The 23,488-nt window shown below is 55.4% G+C and overlaps 9 protein-coding genes across 9 annotated transcripts; 3 read left to right on the top strand and 6 right to left on the bottom strand.

The window, feature by feature from the left end:
- Nucleotides 1-108: 108 nt before the first annotated feature.
- IWZ02DRAFT_221928 (uncharacterized protein) lies at nucleotides 109-799 on the top strand. Its single transcript, XM_066762835.1, has one exon. It carries the CDS (start codon nucleotides 296-298, stop codon nucleotides 722-724), a length of 429 nt encoding a protein of 142 aa, XP_066623575.1. The 5' UTR covers nucleotides 109-295; the 3' UTR covers nucleotides 725-799.
- An 881-nt stretch (nucleotides 800-1,680) lies between these two features.
- IWZ02DRAFT_447980 (telomere stability and silencing-domain-containing protein) lies at nucleotides 1,681-3,013 on the bottom strand. The gene has a single exon (XM_066767315.1). It carries the CDS (start codon nucleotides 2,795-2,797, stop codon nucleotides 1,943-1,945), a length of 855 nt encoding a protein of 284 aa, XP_066623574.1. The 5' UTR covers nucleotides 2,798-3,013; the 3' UTR covers nucleotides 1,681-1,942.
- Nucleotides 3,014-3,198: 185 nt separating this feature from the next.
- On the top strand, nucleotides 3,199-3,844 carry IWZ02DRAFT_489408 (40S ribosomal protein eS10; the record flags this gene model as incomplete). Its single annotated transcript, XM_066769568.1, has 3 exons — nucleotides 3,199-3,273; nucleotides 3,326-3,373; nucleotides 3,494-3,844. The coding sequence occupies 3 exons, from the start codon at nucleotides 3,199-3,201 to the stop codon at nucleotides 3,842-3,844; spliced, it is 474 nt and encodes a 157-aa protein (XP_066623573.1).
- A 3,050-nt stretch (nucleotides 3,845-6,894) lies between these two features.
- IWZ02DRAFT_221863 (C2 domain in Dock180 and Zizimin proteins-domain-containing protein) lies at nucleotides 6,895-12,955 on the bottom strand. Its single transcript, XM_066762834.1, has one exon. It carries the CDS (start codon nucleotides 12,556-12,558, stop codon nucleotides 7,006-7,008), a length of 5,553 nt encoding a protein of 1,850 aa, XP_066623572.1. The 5' UTR covers nucleotides 12,559-12,955; the 3' UTR covers nucleotides 6,895-7,005.
- Nucleotides 12,890-13,238, bottom strand: IWZ02DRAFT_447973 (uncharacterized protein). Its single transcript, XM_066767314.1, has one exon. The coding sequence runs from the start codon at nucleotides 13,186-13,188 to the stop codon at nucleotides 12,949-12,951; it is 240 nt and encodes a 79-aa protein (XP_066623571.1). The 5' UTR covers nucleotides 13,189-13,238; the 3' UTR covers nucleotides 12,890-12,948.
- On the bottom strand, nucleotides 13,239-14,943 carry IWZ02DRAFT_474553 (NADPH dehydrogenase). The gene is made up of 2 exons (XM_066768998.1): nucleotides 14,406-14,943; nucleotides 13,239-14,355 (listed from the first exon to the last, which is right to left on the bottom strand). Exons 1-2 carry the CDS (start codon nucleotides 14,580-14,582, stop codon nucleotides 13,408-13,410), a joined length of 1,125 nt encoding a protein of 374 aa, XP_066623570.1. The 5' UTR covers nucleotides 14,583-14,943; the 3' UTR covers nucleotides 13,239-13,407.
- Nucleotides 14,944-19,092: 4,149 nt separating this feature from the next.
- On the top strand, nucleotides 19,093-20,030 carry IWZ02DRAFT_447969 (uncharacterized protein). Its single transcript, XM_066767313.1, has one exon. It carries the CDS (start codon nucleotides 19,137-19,139, stop codon nucleotides 19,806-19,808), a length of 672 nt encoding a protein of 223 aa, XP_066623569.1. The 5' UTR covers nucleotides 19,093-19,136; the 3' UTR covers nucleotides 19,809-20,030.
- A 767-nt stretch (nucleotides 20,031-20,797) lies between these two features.
- IWZ02DRAFT_221838 (uncharacterized protein) lies at nucleotides 20,798-21,700 on the bottom strand. The gene is made up of 2 exons (XM_066762833.1): nucleotides 21,497-21,700; nucleotides 20,798-21,241 (listed from the first exon to the last, which is right to left on the bottom strand). The coding sequence occupies exons 1-2, from the start codon at nucleotides 21,541-21,543 to the stop codon at nucleotides 20,893-20,895; spliced, it is 396 nt and encodes a 131-aa protein (XP_066623568.1). The 5' UTR covers nucleotides 21,544-21,700; the 3' UTR covers nucleotides 20,798-20,892.
- A 322-nt stretch (nucleotides 21,701-22,022) lies between these two features.
- IWZ02DRAFT_221832 (P-loop containing nucleoside triphosphate hydrolase protein) lies at nucleotides 22,023-23,438 on the bottom strand. The gene is made up of 4 exons (XM_066762832.1): nucleotides 23,306-23,438; nucleotides 22,629-23,251; nucleotides 22,228-22,551; nucleotides 22,023-22,170 (listed from the first exon to the last, which is right to left on the bottom strand). Exons 1-4 carry the CDS (start codon nucleotides 23,390-23,392, stop codon nucleotides 22,146-22,148), a joined length of 1,059 nt encoding a protein of 352 aa, XP_066623567.1. The 5' UTR covers nucleotides 23,393-23,438; the 3' UTR covers nucleotides 22,023-22,145.
- Nucleotides 23,439-23,488: the final 50 nt, after the last annotated feature.

Raw genomic sequence — 23,488 nt, 5'->3', positions numbered from 1 at the left:
AATCCTCGAAGTATGGCTGGCTCACAGTAATTACTGTACAATATGGGAACGACGGGATCATTATTTTTGATTGCTACACGGTGCTGCTGCTACTACTGTTACTGCTGTGTCATTTGCTACATCACCTTTTGTTCCTCCTCCCCTTTCCCTGACGCCGCTGGCTCTCGATCTGCGACAAGATACTCGCACACTTAATGCTTGCCTGCCTGCCTCCCACTACCACCACCACGTCGTCGCACTCACACTCATCGTCCGTCCATCTACCCATTTCCCCCGTCTCTACCCGCTCAAGCGCATGTCTGGTTACCTTATTCCTACCTACCTACCTATTTACCTACCTACCTACCTATTTACCTACCTACCTACCTATTTACCTACCTACCTACCCACACACCTAGTCGACCACACGGACGCACGCCCGGCCGGCCGGCCAGACCGGCTTGGCTACCTAAGGTGCCTACCTACCTACCTACCTACCCGCACCCGCACCCGCAGCTCCCCCCTGTCTGCCACGCGCGCGCGTTATGCGCCGGAACAGAAAATAGCACACCACTCCCCTCGTCGCTCTTCTCACCCGTATTTTTGCATATTATACGCAATGTGTGGTAGGTTTCGGGGTTTAGACCGCGGCGGAGCCTGTTTGGGATGGATGAGAAGTGCGAGTATGAGTGGCGTGAGAGTGGAGGTTGTGATGGATGGCATGCAGCGTTCAAGAAATATGTAGCGATTCAACAATTCGGCGCGTGGCATGGAGAGGATGAAGTGAAGACTCAAACTGAGGCGCTCTGAGCTGAGTAGAGTAGAGTAGAGTAGAGCAGAGCAGAGTGGAGCTGCGATGTAAAGCCACTTGTCTACATTACCTAACAATTCATCTGCCTTGCGAACCAGTTGATCGAACAAAAACAGCACTTCGTCGATACTCGAAACGCCACGCTCTACACCCCTATCTTAGAAATCTATTTCCTTCCTCTCCTCCCCTCCCCTCCCTCTGATCCTTCGGCGTTGTCAGCGCTCCTGCGTACGCGCCCGTGCCCAGAAATCTTTTCTTTTCTTTTCCCTTTTATTTTTTTTCCCTTTCCCTTCCCCTTCCTTCCCGTCCATCCATCCATCCATTCGTCCGTCCACCCGTCCACCACCCAACACAGCCGCCCCGCGAATAAGCGCGTTAGGCGGACGCGCACCGAGTCATGGAGGGCGAATCTAGACGCGTCGATGCAGGTGTCCATCTCAGTCCATGTGCGGGGCAGGGATGCGGGGGGTTTGGGGTTGGGGATTTGATGGTTTGTTGGTTGGCGTGGGTTGAGGAAATAGGTACCTTAGGTGCCTGTCTACTGTACACAGGTGATGCTAGTGTCACTGCCGCCGCCGCCGCCGCAGCAGCAGCAGCAAATGTAATGACTAACTGTTGTGGTTGTCGTTAAAGAGATATACCTCACATCTTAATCCTTTTCGTTGTTGTTGTCGTTGTTCTTGGCCCTGCGTTAGGTAGGTAGCTAGGTAGCTAGCGCACCGCCGCCGCCGCCGCTGCTGCTGCTGCATGCAGTGTTTGTGCCTAAGCGCGTGCCGCGGCAACTGTGTCGGTGGCCAAGATGACGGCGGCATGGTAGGCGGTAGGTGGAAGGGACCTGAGGGATTTCGGGAACTCCGAGGGCCGGGTAGGACCGGTTGAGTTGCTGTGTAGGTAAAAATTAGATGGAACAATGATCTGTGGACGAAAGCTGATGGATGGTGCAATTGAGAAAGAGAGGTTGCTTTGTAAACAATGTTTTGCTTGATTCGATGCCCGTTGCTATGCATAACCTTCCGTAGCATTTTGGGTATACGATATTGCTCCAACCCGAAACTCCAAACTCCAGTGCTCAAGTAACAGGATTTTCCCGAATCCGACAGTCCCAACTCATGATGCCTCAGTCCTGATGTGAAAACAAAGTAGTCTGATTGCTCAGGCTCGACCTTTGCCCTTGCCACTGACTTCATCGTCCGCATCTTTCTCGTCTTCTTCCGAGTCGCTCATGTCTTCGTCCTCATCCCATCCAAAAAAGGTCCTTGGTGCAGGTGCAGGTTTGGATGAACTGGCCGTGGCTTTTTCTTGTACCTCCTCCTCGCTTTCCTCTGCACTACCCTCGGACGGGCTCGCCGATGAGTCGGACTCCTTCTTCCCCAGGACATCCTTGATTCCGCCATTCTTCAGTGCCGCCAAAACTGCCTCTCTCGTCTTCTCCTCGGCCTCCTCCTTACTCTCCATCCACTGGCCATCCAGACGGCCCTTGCTGCCGTTCTTGATCTCATCTTCTCTCTTCTCGGCCATGGCGACAATGTCCTCCCACCGCTTGCGACGTTCCTCCTTCTCCTTCTTGTCCATTTCGGGCTTGATGGCCAGGTACTCGGCCAACGCCTTGGCCTCGGTGACGGTGCGCAGGCGGCGGCCCTCGAGGTTGCGTGATGATCCGTTGTTTTCGCCCTGGCCGCGCTTCTTACGCATGCGGCCGCCAGCAGCACGAAGCTGCGAGCCAAAACCTCCCTTGCCACCGCAGAGCGGAGCACTGAGGCGGAGCGAGAGGAATGCATCTCCGGGTGATGAGAGGAGAGATGCAAGTGGTGCCGATGATTCCGGATCAAGTAGCTTGTTCGAGGCAGTGGTAAGGAGAAGTCGGTTGTTGACGGCCGGTATCCGCGAGTTAACTGCCAGGGTGAAGTCGTGGACCGTCGATTGGGCGGGGAGCGGCAGATTTAGGGTTGATGGGAGGCCGAGGCCAGGAAATGAGGTCAGAAGGACGTTGATGGTGGACGATGCCATGGTGTATTTGTCGTGACGCTGTCGAGTGTGGGTGTCGTCGTATCGTGATGCAGGTGTAGTGCGGTATTCGAGGTGTAGTGGCGGTATTATTGTTGATGCGGGGTTAAACCTCGAGGTTCCAACAGCACCGTGGCACGTCGTAGAGTTATGTTCGGATTCAAGTTGGAAAAGGCAAGTTGTGTGGTGAGCGGTTGGTCTAGAAGTCGGAGGTTGAGGAAGATGGCGAGCGGCGACGGCTGCATCTCCCCGGCGTGTCCGGTCTTGGCACCACTTCGCTTCGGGCTTACCCGAACTTCTGCCGGCACACTCTCGAAACTCTGAGGTGGAATTCCCTCTACCACAGCGACCGACGACGACGAGCCCTCCAGCCACACCCGACAACCCACAACAAGTCGCCCATCATGCTCATCCCCAAGGCCGACAGGAAGAAGATCCACGAGTACCTCTTCCGCGAGGGTGTCCTCGTCGCGAAGAAGGTGAGCGTTACCGCTGCGCTTTCAAAGTCCGCCGTTGCTGACTTGCTCTCAGGACTTCACCCTTCCTAAGCACTCCGAGATTGACGTCAAGAACCTCTACGTACGTTGAATCCGACTGTTGAAACCAAATTGGCGCGCTTGAATGCGCAACCGAGCGCCATTTTCATCGCCGACATGCGGTTTCGAGGGCCATGGCAGCAGACGCTTATACATTGTACAGGTCATCAAGGCTTGCCAGTCCCTCACCTCCCGCGGCTACCTCAAGACCCAGTTCTCGTGGCAGTACTACTACTACACCCTCACCCCCGAGGGTCTTGACTACCTCCGCGAGTGGCTCCACCTCCCCGCCGAGATCGTCCCCCAGACGCACATCAAGCAGCAGCGCTCGCACGCTCCTCCTCGCGGCATGCTTGACGACCAGAGGCGCGGTGGTCCCCGTGGCGGTCCCCGCGGTGACCGTGAGGGCTACCGCCGCCGTGAAGGTGGTGAGAAGGAGGGCGGCGCCCCCGGCGAGTTCCAGCCCCAGTTCCGTGGTGGCTTCGGCCGTGGCCGCGGGGCCGCTCCCCAGTAAATCAACGACGACGCTGCTACTGCACGACTACCGGTTTCCCCCTCGGCTTCGTCGAATCCGGCAAACTCGTCGAAAACGGCACCTCCGGCTTCTCTTTTCTCCAAGCGGTGACTCGTGGACGGGAATTTCGGGCTGGGCTGGGCTGGCATGTCGCGCGAAGCAAAGAAATGGGAGACGTCTTCACTCTCGTAGGGAGCTACTCGGTGGGGCGTACATCTCGGGTTGAATAAAAATGTCGGCTGTTCTGGGAGAGGCTTGCTCGGTTCTCTCTTCTTCTTTTCCTTACATTTGCATGATCCAAAATGGTACACGGGTTGGGTCGGACGGTAGCGTGTTCGATCGAGTGACAGAAATTGCCGGGGTCGTATAGGTCGAAGGGGGCAGATGACACTGCAATCTCACGAAGCACATCTGTGTATAGCGAAATACAGATGTCGGATCCTCAAGAAATATTTGGCCACAGGCAAAGTGAACATGTCATGATCGAATGCTGACCCGAGGGGACACCAGCCCAGCAAAGCTCTTCACAGGCCATCCCAGGAACGAGATGGATTGAAAGACCCTACCCAGGTTAACCGGAACCACACTGCTTTCCAAAACCATACCATTCTGCCTAGCATCACTGAGCGTCTGGTCTGGTCTACTCTGCTGGATTCTATAAGGCTAATTATGCAGCCATACCGAGTGTATCAGCCCAATAACCAGCTTCACAAAAATCAGTTATCTCCACGCCATGAGCAAGCAACACATGTTGATACAATTGTAGGCTGGGTGATGAAAAGCATCATCAGAGCCACAGGACACACAATCAACCACACTATCCCTCGGATCCGAATGACTGATTGGCGGCCACCAAATTACCATGTACTCGAAAGATCCGGCAGTCAGTTTCTTCAAAAAGTGTTTCAAGAGCTGTCACTCAACCAATTCGATACGTTCTCGAGATCGACAATGAGCCATTTGCATGACCACACACATTTCTATCCTGAGGCCGCCATCCAGTCAGTCGCAAAACAAACAAAGGCATATGACAATGATCAAAAGGACCAAGCATGTCAGTTTGCGATCCAGGCCCACAATCATCACAATCCCATCGATTCAATAATTCAACCAATCTGTCTTGTCTTTTTTTCAAATTTTGCAGAGAGAACGACACTATACATAAAAACCCGCGAGATGAGAAAAATCCCCCCGACACACAATCTATCCAGCTCAAAAGATCACCAATCTGCTGCCGCACACCCCTCATGTACTCTGCCACCTATCCACCGTGTCCAGTCCGGCTCAGTCAAAAGCAGCCCTGTCCAACATTACTCTCGCTCGCTGTTCGCCCCTCTACACAACAGAAAACAACGGTCTCAAGCGACAAGAAGTTGGCAAAACAGTGAACGAACCAGATGAGTCAGAATAGAAGAGAGAGAGAGAGGGAGAGAGGGAAGGAAGGGTCAAGTTCTTAGTGGCGAAATAAATGAACAAATACACCGAAGACAGTTCACAAGGCATCAAAGGAGAGGGGGAGGGAGAGGGAGAGAAACGACAAAAGAGAAAAACAAGACACAAGGAGATGAATACGTAAACCGCGTATCAACGACAGCAAAAAGAAGCAATCAAGTAGTTCAACAACGCTTAAGCACGCTCGTGGGGCGCAAAACATCAACGACGACGACAACAAAATAAAGCAAAGGTAAAAACGACGACGACTAGGAGCAAGGAGGCAAAAACAAGAGAATTTGGCTGAATAGTGACGCGTTACCTTCCTCCAAACTTAAGGTAGGTGTGCAGCCAACATACGGCGGCGCCGATAGTAGTGGTAGCTCCAGCAGAGGTAAACGAGAAAAATATCTACAACGAGAAGCAGGAAAAGGCGACCTACTACTACCACCACCACCTCCTCCTCCTCCTCACACATTACCTCCCTCCGCATGTGGGACCAATCCAAGCATCCCAAACGATAAAAAATGGTTCCGCTGTGTGGGTGCGGTACGGTACTGGTTGTCCGCCGTCAAAGTCATCCGCAAATGTGCCCGCCCATCCAACAAACAAAATCAACCAACCAAGCCAGATCAAATCAAACGCAACAAACCCCAACCGGCACCGAACCCCAAACGCAAACCCCAAAACGCATGCAGACTAGCGAACGCACGCACTATTATTGCTCTTCAACCACGCTCTCGCCAACCCGCGCCTGCCCCTTACTACCCCCCATGCGCCCTATATTCAGCATGCTAAACCGCTTCTTGACGTCCTTTGCCAGCCCGCCCGCCGCACTCTCCTTACTTGCACTCTGATTCTCGCCGCCGCCGCCGCCGCCGCCGCCCCGCGCCGCCGCGCTGCTGATGCGGCCCAGCATGACGTTGTTCTCGCTGACGCTGGTGCCGGGGCGCGCCGCCGCCGCCGCAGCAGCAGCAGGATCGGTTGTATTTGCCGGGCTGGTCTTTGGTAGCGCGGCTGCCAACGTGTTGGCGCTGCTGTTGGAGTGCAGGAAGGACAGCCGGTGGTGGCTGCGGCTGCGGCGACGGCTCGGCGTCGTCTGGCTTTGCGACGTAGTCGACGTGTTTGTGTTGGAAGTGGCCAGCGTGTCGGCGAACGAGTGCGACCGCGATGTCGGCTGGCGCGCGTCGTCGGCGGTTGTGGGCTTGAGGCCACCGCCGCCGCTGCCCCGTTCGCCTCCTGCGGCGGCCGCGGCGCTGAGAGCTGCGGCGAGGTTTTGCGGCGCATGACCGCTGCCGGCGGCGACGTTGTTGTTTTGGCCGCCGCTGCGCACCGTCGAGTCCGACGGGTGGTGCGTGTGGTTGGTGAGCGAGACCGAGTTGCGCTTGACAAAGGTGAGCGAGAGCCGGTTCTTCTCGTTGTGCGAGACGGCTCGCGGTGTCGTGTCCTGGGACGGGGACGGGAACAAGGCAGATGAGGGGAGGAGCGCCGCGGCCGACAGGCGCATCTTTTCAAACGCAGCTGGCGAGGGCGCTGCTTGGAGGAGCGGAATGACGGTCGCCTGTGCGATCGACGGGTTAAGCAGAGACGAGCTGTTGTGTTGGTGGTGGCTGGGCGCGGAAAGCAAGTGGGTGAGCTGGCCGACATGGAGGGCTTCGAGTTCGGGAGCGAAGGTTTGCTCGAAGCCTGGCGGGCTGGTTGTTAGCAGAGCGGTTTCTTCCGAGTCCAATTCAAGGAGGCCTGGGCTTACGTCCGGAGAGGTCCTGTGCGGTTGCTAGCTGCGCTGGTCTGGTGTAGGTGCCAAGGCATCTCTTCACCATTAGTGCGTGGTCCATCAGCGCATTTTTGAGGGCGTTCTCCAGGGGTTCCAGAGGGGGTTCCAACTGTTCGTCATCGTCATCCTCGCCAGCATCGGATCCAACAGGGGGAAAGGGTCTAGGAAGGAGTTCTCTGTATTGCGCTACGCTGTTGGGTGACTTGGAGTCAACAGACAACATGAGCGACTCGGTCAGCATCTGCAGCGCTGAATCTTCACCATTGGCCACCCGCCTCTCGAGAGCGGCAAGTTCGGCCGTCTTTCTGATGGTCCGCTCGAGGGCAGTCTGGAGAGGCGTGTAGATGACCTCTTCGACAGACACGATTTCGCTGCGTCGAAGGATCGTGGGGAATGTCTCGGCAGTGGTGTAAATGACCTTGTGCACTCTCCGCTCCTTGATGTTGGTCTCGTTGGCACCTTGAAGTCGCGAGGTCGTTGAGAAGGTGTTGGGCGTTGACAGGACATAGTAGTCCCTGATCATCTGTGCCACCTTTGGCCGCTGGTAGATAGGATGCATAAGATCCTTTTGCGGTCCGACCGAGAAAATTTCCAGATACTGGCCCTCAACATCCTCATCCTGTGCGCCAGTCGAAATCTGAGCAGATGGGTGTTGCTGTTGCAAGCGATCTGTAAATGTTGCGCGATTGTCCATCGGCGAGCCCTCAAAGACGAACTGCTTGTCTCTGAGCGCGTGAGGCCACCCTAGTCCTCTGTACACGACCCGGAAGTAGCGTGGAAGCTGCCTATCGCCCCTGTTGATGCTCTCATAGACTGTTGCCATGGCGCGTTGAGTGCGCGCGAGTTTGGCAAAATCGAAAACGTTGTGCTCGTATTGGCTAGCGAGCTCCTGGTAGGCTGCCAAGGCATTGTTCCACGAGAGACCGTCCTCGTAATGCTTGATCATTTCAAAGTACAGGTGCTCTTTTCTGTCAAACGCAGTCTGTGCAGGGAATGCCGGGTCCTCCAAGACTTGTACGGTTGTCGTGGGATCCCATTCGTACAGTTCAGCGTGGAGACGAAGCGCAAGACCTGCCTCGGTCATGTTGCCTGCTTCTGCTTGAATGTGTGCCAGCTGATGGACGTAGCGAATGTAGATGTCCTCCTTTTGCATGTCCTTCAAGAACTCCATCAGATGAAGCGTGTCCATGATGTGAAATACTTCTCCTGAGCTCTCGCGACCGTGCACTGCTACCAGCAAGTCAAGCAGCTCGTCAATGGTGTTGATGAGGTCCTTGACAGCGTTGAAGAGCGCACCGTCTGGGTGTTGCGCCATGGGCTCGAACAGGTCGATGAGTTCGTTGATGAACAGCTTCTGGATAACGCTCTCTGTCAAATTCTTGGTCTTGAAAAGGCGATCCAGACAATCAATCATCTCAGCCTGAATCAAGCCCAGGTCCTCTGACAGCGACCACTCGCTGACAATCATTGTCTGCAAGACCTGAATTGCCACGCTCCTCAACCCCTGATGCACGCTGAGACAGAGCTCGACAATGGGAGCTACGAGGCCAGGCACATACTGCACCTGGTAACCGCCCATCTTTTCAAGGCCATATCGATCGTGGTCGTCCGTAGTCGTCTCCCAGCCAATGGCATCCCAGCTTCGACGCAGCGATTCAGCGCCAAGCTCGCGCACATCTCCAGCAATCTTCCACACAGCCCTTCGCTTTTGCTCGGGGAAGGTCTCGAGAGCCAGAGCATCGCTACTCACGAGTTTGAGCAGCGTGTCGAAGAAGGATCTCCACAGATCGGTTGCAAAATCCTCGGCTTGATCAGGATCCGGAATGAAGGAGTCGATGAGAACGCCGCAAAGCTTTTCCAGGGCCTTCATGGTGGCCTTGTGATGATAAATGTTGACACTTAGCCATGTCTTCGGAAACGCCCCGCCATCCAAGCTAGCCATGAGAACCTGTAGGGTATCTGAAAGAAAAGAGATCATTTCATCCTTGGGTAGATCGGGGTGAATCGTAATGGGAAGATTGGTGATAGCTGCAAGAATCGCAAGCAGTTCAACCAGAATTTCGTCAAAGTCGCCAGTAGTGTCAATTTGCTTAGTAGGAAATGGATAAGAGGTTGGAAAAAGGAGTGACAAATGTTGTTTTGGAGACCGAGGGGCCTGGGATACCGTCAGATACGAGTCGACGAGCTTTGGGATATAGTCGGCAGCTTCTGGCCCAAGTCCCTCAATCTGGGACGCCACGACGGAGCAGCACAGGCGCACTTGGTCCCTAAACTGATCGTTGACTGTATCAGTCTTGCCCCAATGCGGAGCAAGCCATTTGACAGTCCTCGAGACTAAAGTAGATCTGGTCTCTGAGGTTTTGAAAGCATCAACCTCGTTGAGATGCATGATCAAGATGAGTTTATAGAGAATGAGTTTCCCCTGAACCGAGGCACAAGAGTCTACAAAGCTCGATGCGAGCTCGAGAACTTCAGCCGGGGTCAAGCAAATGGTCAACTCTGGCAGCCACGTGTGAAAGTGCTGCACGAGCAGAGTCTTGGTTCCGACCAAAATTGGCGCCGAATTTGTCATGAGAGATTCCAAGGCCTTGAAGATATTTTGCATGTCCTTGGTGAAGGTTGACTGGCGGCCAGTGATTCCGATCCCTGCCTCCTTGTCTTTCTGCTGCAGTCGGGCCTTCATGATGAACTTGAAGATGTGCGCGCCGACCTTGAAGGTCGATCGGAGAGCCCTCGAAGTTGCTGGGTCGACTGGGTTTGACAACAATCGATTGAAGCTCCTAACCATTGCCGCTGTGGCAAAAGGGTAGTTGAATCGTGTTTGCACGTACTTGTCGACCAGAGGTGACATGTCGAAGCGGCGATCGTGGACAATGCCCAATACAGTGACGAGCGCATTGAACACCAAGTCTTCAATCTCATCACGGCCCGCATTGTCGACAAGAATCTCAAAGAGCGAGTCAAAGACTTCGGGCAAGAGTTTGACGATTTCAATCTCAGGCACGAAAAGAAACCGCTTAAGGAGGTCTACTATGGCATTCGCGCCCTGGTCCCGCCATTTCAAGAGAGAGAGAAGATTTGGGTCCTGAGAGTGCTTGGTGCTGCAAAGATAGGTCCTTATCTTTACCGCAGCCATTGTCCCCGTAATGGCCTCGTCCTTCTTTTGAGAGTTCCAAGGCAACGAGAGGTAGGCGCCCCGACCGGAGATCATGCTGGAGGTGTGTTCGTCGTACTTGTACATGGCCAAAGTGTGCTCTCCATCGCGAACAAAGGCATCGTCGGTCCACAGCGGCATCCAGCACAGAGCAAATGGAAATCCAGGGGCATCTGCAAGACTCATCACCACGTGCGATCCTGCGACGTCTTCAGGATTTATGGCAAGGCGGATTGTCAGATTCCATGATTCGCCCCTCTCAATAGCGGTAGTCCTCCAAGCGGTGTGTCCATTGCTGTTTCCGGACGGAAATATGCAGTTTTCGATACGGTCTCCAGATGCTTTGCGTACTTCGAGTGTCAATTGGAGATTGGCCATGTTTGAGGATTGGCCCAACGCTACCGATCCACTTTTTGGATGTGCCAAGAAGCAATTTTGCGGGAGAAAAGGTGCGCGAAGTGTGAGGTAAATGTCGCTTCTATACTTTGTCGGAGCACCCGAGAAGCCAATCTTCTTGCACTGGATGATGTTGTGCAAAAGCGTTGGAGTCTTTTTGATGAGCGTCTCAGCATCGCTATGCCCAAAGCTCTTGATGTGCACTTGCAGCCGATTGATGAAGGGGTATTTCTTGTACACTCCAGTTACGCTTGGGTTGAGCTCCGAGATCAGAGCGTCCCATTTCTCCGTCTCCTCTGTCACTTCGTCCAGAGGATTGCTCGGCGTCCAGAGGGAGACTTCTTGCTCGAATTCTTGCCGTCCCTTGTTTGCGAAATCCAAGCGCAATACACCAATGGCAAAAGTCCTTCTCAATGCTTTTGGTTCCTTTGGTGTCACGGCACGTGCTGGGGCGGCGCTGTCGGACCGCTCGCTCAAGACTGTGCTTTGGGAAGGTTTCAGACCAGCGAATTCGCCAGGGTCGGAGTTTTTCCGCCGAGCTGACCACATGAGGCTTCGTCTCCCACGATTGACGCTGTTGGACGAGGAAAGGCCTCCCTGTCCAGAAATGGAACCGTCTCTTGTGACGCCGGGATGTGGCATTGGGGTGGCGACCATGCGGGCTGGCTCGTTTCCAAGAATTTTGACAACAAGATATGTGTTTGCGCCTGCTCCAGAACCTTCTCCAATGTCCACAGCGCTCAGATCCGTAAAAAGCGTCTTGATCTTTTCCTCGGAAATGGCAGACTCTCCTCCCTCTTGATTGACCAAGTCCGTGGCAAAAACCTCGGAAAGCGGAAGCGGCTGTGCGCCGGGTGCTTTCGAGCAGAGAAACATGCAGACTGTATTAGGCTGCTTGATTTCGCCTACGTAGTTGCGCACAGTCGCCGCCACGTGGTATAACGTATGCTCTTCGGAGGATTGGGTCGGCCGTTCGTCCAGCAGGCTCATGATTGACTGTAAACGTGTGACTTCGATAGCAGAGTCTTCCGAGGTCAGAATCCTGCCTTTTTGCAACGGGCTGCGCACAATGACCTCGCCCGAGAGCATCTTGTTGCCGGCCACGAGGTCCCACACAGTTCTTTCGCGGACCACGTCCAACTCTTTCTTAGTCAAGACCTTGTGAAGCAACTGTCTTCGAGCCGAGTCCAACTTGAGAACCAATGTGGTCATCTTGTCCAATGTGCCATATCTTCTACCCAATAAAAGCTCGTGTACTTTGGTGGAGTGCCATTCGCGCAGGCAGGAGGCAATTTCGTCTACCAAAGGCTCGGACAGCGACGTCGGCGTCTCGTCTCCAATCTTCAGCATAGGAACGGGGGCAGGCGGCTTCGGCGCGTTGGGATCGCGTGACGCAACGGAAACTGGTGAAAGCGGAAGGAAATAACCAGAGGTTTCTCTCTTTCCCTTTTGCGAGCCATGGCGCAACAGCATGCTTGACCTCTTTGCATCTTTCGGGGTCAAGGCCAAACCCAGATTGTTGCTTGCTCGCGAATGTGACTTCGCCGTGGCCGGACTGGACGTCGAACTCTCGTCAGGAGTTATCAACCCATTCACAGGCTGCTCGCCGTCGCTAGCGTGGCCATCGGATCCAGGGCGCTGCTGACCATTTGCGACGCCATCTTCGTCGATGCCGTTCGCCTTGGCATCACCGAGGACTTCGCGGACTTCGACGCAACAGCGAGGGAAGATGCCGGAGAAGACGCGCGCTTCGAGCGTCTGGCCCTTGGACGAAGTCAGGCCTGCCAGCAGCGAAGGCGGCGCGACCAGATAGCCACGATACCAGGCGCCATCCTTGCCGCCTTGTTCTATTATGTACAGCTCGTCGCCGATTTCCAGCGGGAGGTCGGCTGGCGATGAGGGCTGGAAGGGATATGTGCAGATTGCAAAAGCAATCCGCGGGACAGGCCGCCAGGGCATGGCGCTGTGCTCAGGGCGCTAGACGCGGTTCTGGGGCGACAATTGCATTACGCGCAATGCGGGTTGGAGGGTTCAGGATGGTCGGTGCTGTGGAGCGCAGCCGCTGAGTGGTGATGCTCGGACGCGAGAGGACGGCGGTTGGTGTACGGAGCGCGGCAGAGATGGAGGAGCGGAAGGATGCTTCTGGCAGTGGCGGACGAGAGGCGATCGGGATGGATGAAGAGGATGCGCGGATAAGGCGTGAGGCGTGAGGGAGAGACACGAAGTGAGAGGGCGGCCGGGGTTGGGGTGGGCGTGGAAAGGTAATTGATGGTGGTGCTGGGATAGAGCTGCAATCAGGAGGGCCGCACACAGGCCGCACTGACACTGACACGGGTAAAGCGCAGTAGTTCAGGTACAAGACACGAGGCCACCGACATCGCAGCACGGTCGGTCTAGACGCTCGCCTGCGGCAGCTTTATCGAGCTGTAGCATTCCGGACATCCTCCTAAACCTACAACAGGCCCAGGTGCCAGCAAAAGCAATAAAGCGCCGTCTGGCACCCCCGCCGAGACGACACTCTGCTGCGCGCGTTGTTTGCAGGATCGACGCCTCAGCAGACATCGAGGCCAAGCGCCAGCACATAAACATGGTCAGAGCTCTGCATGCGGGAGCGGCGCAGGATGGTAATGTTATAATGTAAATGGCCATTTTATTTCTCTAGTCTCGCCGGTCTATCCAATCATGTCTATGAGGTCCTGACTCTCCAACGCTTGGTGCCAAACTTTCAAGGCCGTCTGCCAGCTGCTCAGAATTTCTACGCGTCGTGTCGGCGCTTCTTCAACATTTGCTCTCGTGTGCGCCACGAGCTTACAACGTGGAGGAGCCCGCCCTGTGAAACTCGGGACTGATGGGATAGTCAATGTATCCAACCTCGCTCTTGGCGTTGTAAAAGGTATCCCGGTTGTACTTGTTGAACTCGAGACCCTTGTACACCCTGAAGACCAGGTCGGGCGTCGAGATGAAGTACCGTCCAAAGACGACGCCGATGTTGTATTCGGGATAATCCTCGTCCACCGTCTTCTTTGCAGACGCCGCAGTCAAGCCGCCGGCTATGAAAGCTGCCTTCTCCCTGCCCCAGGCCTGCAGTGCAAAGTCGAGACGATCACTGGCCTCAACCTCGGCGTTTCCAGACACGCGCGACTCGACGAGATGCAGATAGGCGAGGTTGAGCTCCTTCAAGCCCTTGATGATGTGAGTGAACTGGGGAACGGGGTCTACCATGCGCATTCCCTGGAATGTCGACCACGGCGACAACCTGATGCCAGTCTTGTCCGCACCAACCGCTTTGACTACTGCCTTGGCGACCTCGAGGCCAAAGCGTGCCCTGTTCTCAACACTGCCACCCCATTTGTCCGTTCTCTGGTTGCAGTTGTCTTGGAAGAATTGGTCGATGAGGTAGCCGTTAGCAGCGTGAATCTCAACACCATCGAATCCCGCCTTCTCGACGGCATCCTTGGCCGCCTGCGCGTAGTCGTGGATGTAGGACTCAATCTCGTCCTCGGTAAGCGCCCTCGGCGTGGGACTTTCGCTGTTCATGGGAGTTGCGCTGGAGCTGACAAAGCCATCTTTGACGCCCTCTTGCTCGAGGACCTGGGGGTTTGCTGCACGACCGAGCGCCCACAGCTGGACGAAAATTTTGGAGCGCTTGGCGTGAACAGCATCGGTGACCCTTTTCCATGCGGCCAGCTGCTCGTCCGTGTAGAGGCCAGGAGCATTCGGGTAACCGCCGGCGCGCTTTGAAATGTAGGATGCTTCCTGTCGAGGGTCAATACATGTTCAAGCCTATTTTACAGGGCGAGACTTACAGTTATGAGGAGGGTTCCAGGAACACTGCCGCGCTGAGAGTAGTACTCGGCGACCATGGGAAGCGGAGCGTGGTCATCGTCGGCGCGGAAACGCGTGAGGGGTGCCATTGCAATGCGGTGCTCGAGTTGGATCGAGCCCACCTTGATCGGGGTGAAAAGCTTGCTGTTGGCGGCCATTGCTGTGGTAGGAGGCTACTGTAGGAGGTGATGATTGAGGGTGTGCAGTTGAGATTGAATCGTGAGTGCATCTGAGAAGGCATCTTCAAGCAATTTTTATATGCTTGGTTAAGCATTTGTCAGGCCCATGTCATGGAGGCCTATGCCATGGCGTGCAACTGCTACGGGGTGCCGATTGATAATCATCGGACGTGGTTGTCGACGCTATTGCCGATGGTTCGACAGGTTTCTGTCCATGTCATAGTGATAGCGATCAAGGATTGCTAAGCCAAGCCGGAGGCATGAAGCATAGGAGACTGGAAAACCCAAGGTGTTCTATTGCGTCACCGAAACGACTGACTGTAAACATTGATGGGAGTAGATTAGGGGAATGGTAGGAAACGGGCCACCGCCTCGGCACGCAGCAACACAACATGATGCCATGTGCCGAGGTGGCTCCACTGTCCATGTCCACCGCCTGCGAGATCACAACTCAAGCTCGACTGCTCACTGTACTGTGTTGTACTGCACTGGACCGCTGTGCAGCCCCTGACTCGCTCTTTTGTCGACGCCCCGCCGTGCCACTCTTCTCCGTGCTCTCCCTTCCCTCTGCGGACGCGAGGCAAACCACAACACCGTCCTCTGACGAAACTTTGTTCTGGCCAGCTACGTAGTTGCCGACTTGGCGCGAAGAATTTGACGACAATGCTGCGCCCTACGACTTCTTCTCCACCTTGATGTCGCCAAAGAAATCCACACTGCACCGAAACGGCGCTCGTTCACCAGAGCGACATTCTCAAGACAGCCCCTGGATTACAAAGACACGACTTCGGGTTGTCCGTCTGTCAACCACGAGGCCCCTTTGATGGATAAAAATCCTCGTGGCCGCCGGAATCCATCCTTTCCCAACAGCCTCGTGCCACAACATTCTTTACAACGGCCTTGGCATTTTCACGTCGCAGGACACGAACGAGAAGACCGGCGCCCAGTGGGCATCGATAAAAATTGAGACTTCCAGTCACTGCGGCTGTATGCAGGGAGCCTTCGCTCACTACCATGGTTGCGCCTAGAGAGTAAATCACAGTCGCGCTTGAGAAGCTGTCATCCGCCATCAGTCACGCCTAGGGAGTATAACTTGTTTCGACATGCACCGTGTGAGCCATGTAGTTTTTGGATGACAAGTGATCAGGGGCTGCCATTCTATCGATTCGACTGTTGGTTGAGCATCGCAGCTTTCCCTCTGTCAAAGTTTGGGTCCACTTACAACACCAGAACCTCTGCTCGTCCAAACTAGCTCTCCAGATGGCCGCTTCCGATGAAGCCCCTGGTGCAGCAATAGTTTTTGGACAGCCACTTGCCTCATGCGAAGACTGCTTTTTCAACGTTTCCAAAAGCGGCCATTTGCTTTTTTCTGCACACTCTAGCCGAGCAGACGCCCTCGAAAATAACACTAAAATTCGGCAGAGAATGCCATTTTACCGAATTCTGTAGCCCCTGGCAACCAATGCTCATCCGGTACGCCACTGCCTTTCCACCTCTTTCCTTAAATTCCTCCCGTTCGCCCGGCTGATGAAGCGGTAGCCGCCAGCTGGAAGATAACCCCATAGAGAAAAGCGGACAAGCCGAGACCGCCCTTGGAAGAGGTGGAGTTCCTCGCCAATTCCCCAACATTAACGCTACTCTTTGATTAGACCCCTTCTCAGCTCTAGCCAAAGTCGGCTCTCCTTTTACGTCCTAGTGCCCCAAGCCGAATCTACGCCCCCGCGACGCCTCTCTATACAACTGACGACAGCCAGCTTCCTCCTTTTACCAGTGCTCAATTCAATCAAACTGACCACGCGACTACATTGCAGCTTTTTTTTTTTCCAGGTCGTCCTGCAGCTGAGTCCTCTTGCACAGCAGCATGGCGTACGTAGTTGTCATCCGAGTCGGGTGGTAGGAAACTGAAACCAGGGTTGACTTGCTGCTCGCTCCCGAACTTCTCCTTTGCTCGCGAATCGCCGCTAGCGTCTGCTATCGTGCGGTCCCTCCTCTCCTGGCCTTTTTATATTCATGATTGATGCATTCGCTGTTGGGTGTGGTGTTGACCTATCCTTCTCTCACCTCGGCGTCAGTTGCACCCCATTTGCAATTGATGTTGCCGGGCCGAACATTGGCAGTATTCTCTGTCCATTTTCGACGTCCACGGTCTGAACTCTCCTTAACTCGGTACGTCTATCCCTTTAAAGCTTCCCTCTGATGCTGATCCCAATATCTAGCAATCTTTGATTGAGAGCTTCGAAGAGGAGAGTTTGCGTGAAAGGACTCGTTCTTGACAGGGGAACAGCTCTGGATTTTGAAAAGGACGCGATGCCGACTATTCAGACCCAAAAGGCGAGGCCGTGCAGCTCGCCGGTCGACGCAGGCGAGCTGACGCGCCGATTGGAAAAGCTACTCAGGGCCAGCCAGGCTGAAGAATCTCTCAGCGATGCTCGACCTGTGCAAATCGAGGGCACAAAAACTGCCGTCGAGAAGAGGTTGCAAAGGGTATCGATGACGGCGGGTTCCTTGATTAACACTACCGCGCCACCCCACTCAGCAGAATCTTCGAGGAACAGAGTGGCCGTCGCAGACGCAAAGTTCTCAAAGCAAATTCGCGTGACTGATTCGGCGAACCCCAAAAATACCAAAGACCGTGGTGTCGGAAGCGAGAGCGCGGCAAAGACGTCAATCGGCGGGATACCAAACACAGACGACGCGAACGAATCTAGAAAAAGGCGTCCGCTGTCGATTGCAAATGAAAAGTCCAATGAAAGTAAGGGGAATGATGTTCATGAGATGAGGAGGCACGGACCGGCAAAGGAACCAGGACGACAAACGAGCTCCCCGAACAACGTCAAGCGAGCAGCAACGACAAGAGGCTTATATGCTGGCACAGCCCCGCAGCAGTCCAACTCCAGACGCTCAAGTTCTCTAGAAGCCGTCAAGGAGGAGCAGGAATCAGACGGCCGGAGCAGACCGAACCTGGTCAGGTCGCCATCCACCTCCGCCGAAAGCTATCTGAGAGCTATCCAAAAGCGAACCAATCCCGAAAGATACTCAAAGCATCGACGTCCTGCCGGAGCCAAGATGCGGACGACGTCGAGTGACGAAAATCTCCGCGGGCCCGCAGTCGGCGAAACGTGGCGTGCCTTTGTTGCTGCGCAGATTGCAAAAGACCCCAAAAGTGACCCCCGAAGACGGCACCCCAGTCGCAGAGAGCGTGATCTCAGTGGCAGAAAACCCAGACCCAACAGCACAGCAGACCTAGACGCATGGTTCTCGGACAATAGAGGCGATCAAGAAACCAGCCCCCCACCACGTCCGAAACGAGCCACCATTGACCGCCCCGACTGGAGCCAAAGCGATACGAGGGAGAAGAGGTCGAGCTTGAGACACCTCAACTTCCTGGACCCTGTCTTTCGGCGATCGACTCGACGCAGTAACGACATGGAGCCGGCGGTTGCCCCAAAGGACAAACAGGCCAAGAGACGGACCGTCTGCGGAGGAGAATCACTTGACGCCAAAAGGTCCCTTGCCACTGTCGACATCAAAGTCACCAGCCCAACTGGACGTCATGGACGGAAGCTCAGCACTGCCGACGGCACAGGTGCGGACCAAGCCAACTTCAACTCGGGTCGCCCACCGCGATCTCCACCTCCAAAGTCTCCGAAGCGCCTCTCACATGCATCTTTCCCGGCCTACTCGACAGGACTCCATGGAGGCTCGGTACCCAGCGAGCCGCCAGCAAAGTCACCCAGGCGCATGCACAGCATGTCGACCAACACCTCATCGCAGACTTCAAGAGCTAGCAGCCCGGTCGTCGAAATCGCCCCATTGAGAACAAAAAAGTTGGACAGCGCGAGCTCGTTGTCTCCGCCGGCAGACCCAGACCCGAACCGGTTCTCGAATGCCCCCAAAAGCTTCCGCGCAAATCGAGCTTCCAAAATGGGTCTTGAACCTCCGCAAATCTCCACACCGGAGCCTGTGCTTGTCGCGCGCGAAGCCGCGCTGGCGGCCCTCGAAGGCACAGCGCCGACGCCAAAGAAAGCAGAAGACACAGACGACGAGATCGAGGAACCAGCGACCGAGAAAAGGCAAGAACAGGAGCGAGAAGTACTGCCAGACAGCGGCGCGGCCACGAGCGCACCTTGCATGCATTCGCTGTTCCCCGTGCCACCAACGCCTCCTCCTCCGCCCAACTCCAACCCAACAATCAACGTCCAACGGGCCTCGATTCCTTTGCAAGACCCATCACCGCTGCCTCTCCCTCAGCACCAGTTCCTGCGCCCGTCGACGGGCTCCTCGACCCGGTCGTCCCGCCTGTCCCTGCGGTCCAGGACGTCGTCCAAGTCCGTCACCATTGCCGCCGACGCCGGCGACTCGAGCCGCAGCCGGTCTCACTCCCCATCTCGCCCCCGCAGCACGCAGTCGCGCGTCGGGCTGCGTTCGCGCGGCAGGGACAAGGGCAAGGCGGTTGCGGCCGCGCTCGAGCTGGACAGCGCATCGGGGGCGGCGGACAGGGCGCGAGCGCTGGCGCGCAAGGGGTCCGGATCGATGAAGGCGTGGGCGGCTGCGGGCCTCAAGCTCGACGGTAGGCACAAGGAGCATTCGCAACAACAACAGCAGCAGCAGCAGGGGAAGAGCGAAAAGGGGTGGGTCAGGGTCGGACGCGTTGGCGGCGGCGACGCAGAGAAGGAAAGAGACGGCGGCAGCAAGGAGCGTGAAAACAGCGATACAACATCGCCAGGCGGCCTCGGTGCTGCGGCAAAGCGGTGGAGCGCGCTCGTCTGGCGCGGGTGGCGAGCTGATCGCAGCGAAGAGCGCAGCAACAGCAGTGCCAAACGAAACGACGACGACGACGTTGACATCTTCAACAACACGCTCCAAATCCCCGCAGCGCCCCGCGGCTCAGCAAGGCCGCTGCTGCCCCTCCCTGCCGAATCACCCTTCATCGCCAGCAGCGCCACGCCCCCATCGCTTGGCCGCGTCGACGAGGAAGACATCACGCTCCCCACCACCTCGTCCCAGCGTCAACCGCTCAGCAGTAAGGTACCTGCGTCGGCGGCGGTGACGGCCGCGTCGCTCGTCCCGTCGCCCGTGCCCGCGACGACGGCGACGGCGTTTACGACTAACACGCCGCCGCCGCGGTCGCATGGGCGGCTGTCGCTGGGCTTTTTGCAGGGGTTCAGGGGGTGGAGTGGTAGTGGTGGGAGGGCGGCGTCGTAGGGATGCGTGTGTGTGTGTGTGTGGATCACAGAATTTTTCTTTTTCTTTTCTCTTTTTTGCCGTTTTCATTTCTTGCCTCAAAAGATCGTCCCTTCCTTGCCTTCTCTTTACTCATTCCACTGTTCCCCTTCCTTTTGTCCCTGTTTGTCTGTTTGTCTTCACCTGCCAACCTACCTACCTGCCAACCTACCTGCCAACCTACCTACCTGCCTGCCTACCTACCTACCCACTACCCACACGCCAGCCGGCCTTTCCCGTCCTTCCTTCTCCCTTTTCCTCTTCATTCTCCTCATTTCTGTCTTCCTCTCGTGCTTCCCTTTTCCACACTGCTTCTATCTGTCTGTCTGTCTGTCCGTCCGTCTGTCTGTCTGTCTGTCCGTCTGTCTGTCTGTCTGTCTATCTGTCTATCTATCTATCTAAATGTCTATCAAGTGCATGTATAGTATAGTATATAGTATATGCCTTGCAACAATCCGAGAGCGAAAGCCTCTAACTGACAGCTAAGACACATGAAATTTGATCCGCCCATCGGCTGGCTCTGTTAGCTAACCAAGCAGCTACTAAGTGAATGGGTGGCCGATGATACATGCACGCACGTTAACTACTACTACTACTACAACAACACTGGCATCGTCAAATTTTTGTCTGTCTGTCTATCTATCTGTGTGTGTTGTTTATTATCGCGCCTTGGTACAGGAGGATAGCTGTGAGTTGGCTGGAGTCAGGTAGGTAAGCACGAGAAAAGGTAGGTAGGTAGGTATGATGGATCTAAGAAGCGGTGGGTAGAAGAGAAGAGAAGAGATAGATATAAGGCAACAGTATGTACCCATGTATGTAGACAGTCAAGTTCTCTAACCGCCACGCCAAACCAACAACAACAGACAGACAGACGCATTCATTCATTCATTCATTCATTCATTCATTCATTCATTCATTCATTCATTCGTTAATTCAATTCATTCGTTACCATGCCCACTTCACCTCCCACAATACGAGACAAACCAGCAAAACCTCCTCACAGAGCTGCTGTTAAGTCCCCTAGCTCTTCTCTTCTCACCCCTTTATCCCATAATCATCCACCCCATCAAGCACCAACATCCCTCCGCATGTCCCTCGCCCCACCATACCCCTGCTCACGCCTGGCGCGCTGCTCCGCATCCGCCTCGTCATCCGCACCAGCACCAGCACCACCCAATCCACCTGCTTCACCCAGCTGTTCCTTCGTCTTATGCGCAGCTTTATCGTCATGAGCTGATGACGCCGATTTAGTAGCAGCGCCGGGATCTACATGCGTGCATGCGTTGCGAATTAGCTGGCTGACTGCTACAAAATTCTGTCGGGATGGGGATGGGGATGGGAAGTGGGTCGACGTACTGCCCAGCTGTCCGACGTCCTTATCTGGCGGGTTGGTGAATTGCTTGATGGATTCGTATCTGCGAGCGGAAGCGCGCCGAGCGGTTAATTTCTTGTTTTATTCATTCATTCGCCCGCCGACCTCTTCCTGCTTGTCTGAACCGAGATTTGGCGGGAGCCGGACGAGTGAGCGAGCGAGGGAAGGGGGGATGTGGAGAGGAAGGGCGGCGTAAGTGATGAGGTGGAAGACACGTGCGGTGCAGAGATGGGAAGATGGTAACAGATATGTAGGAGATGGGGACCGAATGGAGGGTGAGGAAGGGGATGTTGCTTACTGCGTCGACTGGCCGCCGGGCGCCGTGTCCATGAGCTTGTCTGACATGATGATGGATGCTTTCCGCGGTCGTGTGTTTGTGAGTTGTGAGGTAGGTAGGTAGCTTGCTTTGGTGCGCGCGCGGCAACAGGGAGGCTTCAATTGGCGTTTGTAACAGAGCAGACGTCGAATTTGTTATTTGGGGAAAAGAGTGGAGGTTAGGAGGTGAGTGTTGAAGTAGTTGCACCGGGATTTAAAGAGGAAGGATAATGAAGGCGTCAGGTACAGACAATCAAGAGAAGGGGAGCGAGCTCCTGCTTGGTTGGTTCGCGGGGCTATGACGTGTGAGATCAAGCTCCCCCGCCGTCCAGCCCAGTGAGTGCATGCACATCGGCCAGCGCACGACCCACCAGACTCACATGTCATGGATGTTGGACTTCAAATCCCTTTCCAGACATCAGTATCTCAACATCTGCAATTCCTTAGCCACTGCTGATTTGACCATTGGCTGTTTGAGTGCCCCAGCGTCGCTCTTGTAAAACAACACCATTCCGATCAAACGCCGTTTTGATAGACGCCAGTCATTGGTCGATTGCCCATCCCGTGCAACACACACAAAAGGGAAAAAAAAAAAAAAAAAAATTGCTTCATGACGTTTTCGCAACCGCTGTTTAAAAGTCGATGCCCATGAGATGGCTGTCACACATGCAGTTAGCACCAAAGACCCCAATCGAGTCCATGGGATGACCATACCTCTCATACAGGCGCATAAATTTGGCGACGAAAGCCTCGAGGTGGAAAATCATCTTGCTGCCCGTCTTGATGCGGTGCTCGTAAAAGGCGCTCCAGCGCACCACGTCGGCCTTGATGTCATCGTCGCACAGCGGAATCAGCTTCCAGGTGAGCGTCTTGAGGATCGTCGTCGCCGGTATGCAGTGCGTAAGGAGGTCGTAGAGCTTGGCGCGCACCTGCAGGATGCGCTGCGGCGACCGCTCGGCCACAATCTCTATGGCTACCTGCGCAATGAGAGCCTCCCAGTCGGGCGGCGGGATGGGCGTGTCTTCAGAAACGCTCTCGCTGCGTCGATCCGTCGACATCAGCCTGTGTCTGCTCATGGGAGCGTAGAAGAAGAAGCGCAGGAGGAAAGGACTCACTTTTGCGCATACACGGCTTCCAGCATGAGCAGCGCCCTCCTCAAATTCCTGCCACACTCGCTTGCGATTCGTCGGTTCAGCCCGTCCGCCCCCTTGTATCCCTCCTTCTTGCCCACATTCTTCAGCACGTCGACAATGTCCGCCTCGGACGGCGCCGCCACCCGCACCAGCAGCGTGCGGCTGCGGATCGGCGCAATGATGTTGCTCGTGCTCTCCGCCAGCAATATCAGTCGCAGGTTCGGGCTGTACTTCTCCATGGTCCGTCGCAGCGCTGCCTGCGCGTCGCGCGTCAGGTGGTCTGCCTCGTTCACCACCACCACCTTCCAGCGCTGTTTCGCGCCCAGGTCCACCTGTTGCGTCTGCGCCACCTCCTTGAGCAGGTCCTGCACCACGACTCGATCATAGTTCCCAACGTCTGATGGTGTGATTTCGAGGTGGTAGTTGGATGCGACGACGTTGAATTCGAGTTTGCGGTTCGACGTCGTTTGGAAGACGCGTGCGTCGATCTTGATCTTTTCGACGCCTGGTCCGTACAGTTCCTTCAGCGTGCTTATTATTCGAGTCTTTTTGCCTGCGCCCGAGGGTCCGTAGACGAGGAGGTGCGGGAAATCGTTGCTGTTGGCCTGCAGGAAGATGGATCAGAATTCGGCACTGAGAGGATCAAGCAGAGATCATACAAGCGCGCGTAGGCGATCCGACAGGTCATGATGGTAAGTGAGCTGGTCCAGGGAACGAGGACGGTGTTTGTCGACTAGAAGCGCCATGGCGAGGGTCGTGATGTTGAGGGTTGATGGTTAGGGTGATCAAGTCGCGCGGGTTGCAGGGTCGACGCGTCTGGCGCGCGTTCGTTCGTAATTGGC

This window comes from Phyllosticta citriasiana (assembly GCF_038021145.1).
Source record: "Phyllosticta citriasiana strain CBS 120426 chromosome Unknown IWZ02scaffold_5, whole genome shotgun sequence".
Taxonomy (NCBI): domain Eukaryota; kingdom Fungi; phylum Ascomycota; class Dothideomycetes; order Botryosphaeriales; family Phyllostictaceae; genus Phyllosticta; species Phyllosticta citriasiana.
The sequence above is the reverse complement of the archived record's forward strand: the minus strand, read 5'-3'. Positions and strand labels throughout refer to the sequence as shown.

Coding starts and splice junctions, on each gene's coding strand:
- IWZ02DRAFT_221928 (XM_066762835.1), top strand. CDS start 296: ATGTCTGGTTACCTTATTCCTACCTACCTACCTATTTACCTACCTACC.
- IWZ02DRAFT_447980 (XM_066767315.1), bottom strand. CDS start 2,797: ATGGCATCGTCCACCATCAACGTCCTTCTGACCTCATTTCCTGGCCTC.
- IWZ02DRAFT_221863 (XM_066762834.1), bottom strand. CDS start 12,558: ATGCCCTGGCGGCCTGTCCCGCGGATTGCTTTTGCAATCTGCACATAT.
- IWZ02DRAFT_447973 (XM_066767314.1), bottom strand. CDS start 13,188: ATGTTTATGTGCTGGCGCTTGGCCTCGATGTCTGCTGAGGCGTCGATC.
- IWZ02DRAFT_474553 (XM_066768998.1), bottom strand. CDS start 14,582: ATGGCCGCCAACAGCAAGCTTTTCACCCCGATCAAGGTGGGCTCGATC. Junction 14,356..14,405: donor CTGGAACCCTCCTCATAACT/GTAAGTCTCGCC, acceptor GACCCTCGACAG/GAAGCATCCTACATTTCAAA.
- IWZ02DRAFT_447969 (XM_066767313.1), top strand. CDS start 19,137: ATGAAGGCGTGGGCGGCTGCGGGCCTCAAGCTCGACGGTAGGCACAAG.
- IWZ02DRAFT_221838 (XM_066762833.1), bottom strand. CDS start 21,543: ATGTCAGACAAGCTCATGGACACGGCGCCCGGCGGCCAGTCGACGCA. Junction 21,242..21,496: donor CCCGGCGGCCAGTCGACGCA/GTAAGCAACATC, acceptor TTCCGCTCGCAG/ATACGAATCCATCAAGCAAT.
- IWZ02DRAFT_221832 (XM_066762832.1), bottom strand. CDS start 23,392: ATGGCGCTTCTAGTCGACAAACACCGTCCTCGTTCCCTGGACCAGCTC. Junction 23,252..23,305: donor CGGATCGCCTACGCGCGCTT/GTATGATCTCTG, acceptor ATCTTCCTGCAG/GCCAACAGCAACGATTTCCC. Junction 22,171..22,227: donor TTTATGCGCCTGTATGAGAG/GTATGGTCATCC, acceptor CATGTGTGACAG/CCATCTCATGGGCATCGACT.